The 5,000-nt window shown below is 42.5% G+C and overlaps 1 protein-coding gene across 1 annotated transcript in view; it reads right to left on the minus strand.

The window, feature by feature from the left end:
* LOC143027970 (uncharacterized) overlaps nucleotides 1-5,000 on the minus strand; it is a 58,907-nt gene that overhangs the window by 11,301 nt on the left and 42,606 nt on the right. The window contains exon 3 of the mRNA XM_076189613.1: nucleotides 3,849-4,070. Within this exon, the coding sequence (XP_076045728.1) occupies nucleotides 3,849-4,070 (222 nt within the window). The remainder of the gene's footprint in view (nucleotides 1-3,848; nucleotides 4,071-5,000) is intronic.

Here is a 5,000-nt window from a genome sequence, read left to right on the forward strand (position 1 = left end):
AAAGAGGCAGAGTGAAGATGTAGAAATATTATAGTGCATACATGCATGAGAAAGAAGCTTTTCTTTCTTAAGCCTTGGTCACACTAGCTTCTGAAATCGCTGGATCCAGCGATACGGATTGATTCGCTAGCCATTTGCGCTGTGCCAGGTACTGATTCTCGCTGACTGCTTTGAGTTACCCGTGCGAACGGTTTTCTCTGGCATCTTGTGCTAGCAATAGAAGTAGGTGAGAGAGAGGTATTAAGAAATTATCGTTTATTCATTACATATGCAACTAAAAACATTTCACAACTTTTTAAGGACTTTTAATGAACAAGAAAAAAGTAAAAAAAAAAAAAAAAAAAGTAAAAAAAAAAAAAAAATAAAATAAAAAAATCCCAAATTGATTTTTAATCTTATGGAAATATACCATTCAGTTATCATATGAACTTGGTTGTATGCAAGCAAAACAAATCTGAGTTCACAAGGCCGAAAAAACGTCACGCCAACTTCATGTTCCCCATGAGACTATTATAAGTCCACGGGAAAAGTCCTTTGGAATATCAGACATCCGTACTACTAGATAAGGCGATAAGGCCTGGGTTGTTGGTATGATCACCTTGCTCTACTAACGGACTTGGCGAGTTGTGTGACCAGACAAGTGAACGTATCGCTGTCAAGCCAGGGGGAAACAAAAGACAGTCTAACGTTAACAATAGTAAGTGTGCCCGTAGCTGCGGTGGTTGGACGACATGACGTCACGAGTAAAACGGCGTTTTATTTGGTATCTTAACCTTGAAGTGAATGAAATATAAAAACACAAATTCGATACCAAATGATCCCACTGAAGTAAACCTATATTAAAACCAAGAAATATCCTCTTTGATCGTGTCTCATACATTTAACCAAACAACATCAATTTCCGAATGAAAATAAATCAGAAATGTTACAAGAAATATTTATGCACAAGTGGCGTCATCGGAAGCGTGCTGGTCTCGCATTCGCTAAGTTTTGGGTTCGAGTCCCACACTTCTCTCCGATTCCCAGCAGCGATTATTTGCTACTTTCCCCCAACAGTCCCCCAAAGCACATGAAAGGGCAAAAGCGACGGCTTCGGCCGCAGCTACTGAGCGCCTCCTGGCGTATTAGGCTCCTCAGATGATAACTGAATCCCGAGTCTATACGCTTTTTGAAGATGGTATTTATCCCCTTTCCTGACTTCGAATATCTATGTAACATTTATATTTTTGTTTAGACGAAAACCCAAATGCTATCCACCCTAGTGGTTTTTAACGAAATTTTGTCTTATAATACTGACGGGAGTGTTGTACTCTTACGTCCTACAAGCTATTTCTATCCCTAAGACTTTTGTCTAGAATTCCATCGCGAATGATTTCGGTTTTCCCTTCAGTGAAGCACGTTTGTCTTTCATACAAATGCCGAAGACCTCTTTTGTCCTTTCTAGTCTTGACACAATGGGTTACAATGACTTGGAAAAAATTACATTGAGAATATTTGTAATACTGATAGATCATTTTTCTCCTATCGTTCTCAAACACTACACATTTTGCCTAAGCGAATTATTCCTTCTCTGCTTATCATTCTATTCTTATCTTTTCTATCGGAAGCAGGCCTACAGTAGATTCAACCTGCCCTAAGAGAGGGTGACCACTCTCAGCCATCGAACTATTGTCCTAGAGTGTTAGTTTTTCTTTTCCTTTTTGATCTATGATATTCTAGCCTACCTTCATTACGAAGACGATGGTTTCAGAAGAACCTAAGAATGGAGGCGATTGCAAGAGGGCATAAGGTCTATACTTGGTAGTTCTACGTCACCTTACCACCTGTCATTCATATCCATAATGTTATCTGATCTCTTAAAAGAACAAAATGTTTCAGGGCTCACTATATAGTTACTAAATCTATTCCATACATTAGCATCTCTGTTGGTAAACCAGTTCTCGCCATTTCCTTCTTAAACCTGCTAGCTAAAGTCTACCAATGCTGCGTGGTTCTTGGTCGTCCTCTTCAGTGAAACCTCTGCTCCTGTACCGCACATATCCGGAGTATATGTGTCTGACAGAAGTCTCTGGTTTCCTAACTAGTTTCGCAAAACCTCTATCACCCCTCTATGGCGTCTTATCCCTCATTTCCTTTCCGAGCTTCGTGCATTTGTCGTTCTGGAGGGTCACTACACTTCCCCGATATCCACGGTACTCTATCTTCTACTCTCTCCATTCTTTTCATAAACGATCTAGCTGAACATATATTCCTACGCTGACAACTCCACCTTCCATTTTCATCGTCATTTTCTAGACACTTCTCAAGATGAATACTAGACTTTTCACAGGATAGTTACAGAACACTTCGCCTGAGATCCTTAAACTATATACAACTAATAAGAAGAAAGTCTCATGTCTTCTCAAGATGAATTCCAGATTTCTTATAGAAATACCTACAGAACGCTTACCCTTCAGCTATATCTGAGTAAGAAGAAAAATGCCAAATATCTTCCAATCCTTCCAATATACAGTTATATACCATCCTTTCTCGACACAATCCTACACAAAGCTATTCTATCCTCTCCGAAGACATTCAAACGTTTCTTCCAAATATTGCATACACTTTCAGTCTCTGACAAAGAATAGGATTGTGCCTACAACCTCCGTGATACTGCTTAAGGCTTGGCCTGTTTATTAAGCTTCAATCAAACCTTTGACAGAATTGGTGACATATATTTCTATCCTGGCTGCCGCCTAGCTGTTCTATTCCGTCAAAGGAAACATAGTCTTAATCTGAGCATGAACATCCTCTATGGCAATACTCTCTGGACCGGCTGACCGCTTTAGTATATTAACGGATTTTATATATTTACTTCTGGTTGAAGACAGACGATTCCAATCAGCCGGAGAGTGGACTCAGGGTCTCGATTACTCGAAGCCATGCCTAGTCCGTCCCTCGGCTGGATAAAATCGTCTGAAGATAGCTAGAGGACAATGTATAAATAGTGTGTCACAGCAGTGAGGAGGACGACGTGACGTCACGAGCCTGAGCCTTGTCTGTGTCCAGGTTTACGTTGTTACCTCTTGTCATTCAATTTCCGGTCGTTTATTGGCTTGTTGAGCTCACTCCGTGCAATGTACATGGTGTCCCCAAAGAAATCCCCCCTCAAAAAAATAAGTCATTGCAACGCAGTCAAGTTCCGTCGGTTGATATCTTGTTCTCACTCCGTATACTATACCTGATCCACTCAAAGAAGCCAAAACCCAAAGAATAAAATTCAAAAACCAAAACCCAAAACCCAAAACCCGTAACCCAAAATCCAAAACCCAAAATCCAAACCAAGATTCGAAAACCCAAATCCAAAACCCAAAACTCAAAATCCAAAACCATAACCCAAAATCCAAAAACCAAAACCAAGATTCCAAAACCCAAAACCCAAAACTCAAAAACCAAAAACCAAAAACCCAAAAACCAACAACCCTCCCAAAAAAAAAAGAAGAACAAAAAAGCAAACCCAAAACGCAAAAACCAAAATCCCAAAGATCACTGCAGAGCTTTTAACGAAATGGCTCTCCGACCATCCATAGTTGGAGCTTCGGAAGCTCCTCAGGGATCCATAAACGAGGACCCTTCGACCCAAGACTACAACTGAAGACTCTTCGAGTGAAGATTCTACGAACTAAAGACCCTACGAACTAAAGGTTCCACGAACTGAAGCCTCTACGAACTATAGGCACTATTAACTAAAGATTTCATGAACCATAGACGCGACGAACTAAAGACTCTAAGAACAGGAAATTCTACGTATTAAAAACTGCGAGCTAAAAACTACGAGCTTAAGACGATGAACTCAAGACTCTACTCACTGCTCAAGAAGGCGACGGCTGCAACGACGAGAACCTTAACGCTCAGCATGATGGGCGACTTCGAAGAAGGGTCTTGGACTTCGACTTGTGGTCTTCGGAGGAGTTTCTCCTTCGCGAGCGGCTGCTGCTGCTGCTGCTGTGCCACGAGGTGAGGTTGGAGTGGAGGTGTGCCAGCGACGGTGCCAGGACGGCGGTTATATAGGCGGGGGCAGGTCCACCCTCCTTCGGCTCGCAGGTGAGTCCGGGGAGGGTGACGGAGGGTGGAGGGAGGTGGGGGATGGGGGCGGGGGGAGGAGAGGAGAGGGAGGGGAAGAAGGGGGAGGGGAAGAAGGGTCAGAAAGGGGAAGGATGTGGTGGGGAAGGTAACAGAGGGTGGAGGGGGTGAGGGGAGAGGGAAGGGAGGGAAGCACAGAAATAAAAGAGTGTGTGTGGGGGAGGGGGGAGGATGGGAAAATAAAAAAAGAGAAATAAAAGAAACAAAAATGTTGGGAAGGCAACAGAAGACGAAATATAGTAAATCAAAAGAAAGAACAAACTCCATGAGGAGGAGGAAGGGGAGGAGGAGGGGGGAAGGGGGAGGGGAAGGGAGAGGAAAAGCGTTTGAAGGAAAAGAGAAAGTGGTGGAGGAATAGATATAATAGGAAGACAGACAGATGACGTAGGGAACGAAGAAGACGAGGAAAAAGGAGATTGAGGAGAAGAAGAAAAACTAAAGGAATGTAATAACGAAGAGGTGGGAAGAGATGTTTAGGGAGGAAAGGAGAACAGGTTGAAAGGAGAGGATGAAAGGAAAGAGGAGAAGATTAGGAGAAAGTGGTCTACGAGAAGGACAAGAATTGTGATGAACTGGTGAAGGAGAGGTGATGAGAGAATAAAAAAGTGGTGGAAAAGGAGGAGGAAGAGGAGAAAGAGGAAGAGGAGGAGGAGAAGGAGGAAGAGGAGAAAGAGGAGGAGGAAGAGGAGAATGAAGAGGAAAAATACATGGAGGAGGAGGGAAAAGAAGAGGAGAAAAATAAGAAGAGTAGAACGAGGTTGAGGAAGAAAAGGAGAAGATAGGAAAAGAAAAGGAAGAGAAGGAGAAGAAAAAGGAAGATGAAGAAGAAGAGGAGGAGGAAAAGGGAGAAGGAGGAAGAGGAAGAAAAGAGGAAGAAT

The sequence above is a fragment of the Oratosquilla oratoria genome, chromosome 9 (genome assembly GCF_046742065.1).
Source record: "Oratosquilla oratoria isolate Oo_2021 chromosome 9, ASM4674206v1, whole genome shotgun sequence".
NCBI lineage: Eukaryota > Metazoa > Arthropoda > Malacostraca > Stomatopoda > Squillidae > Oratosquilla > Oratosquilla oratoria.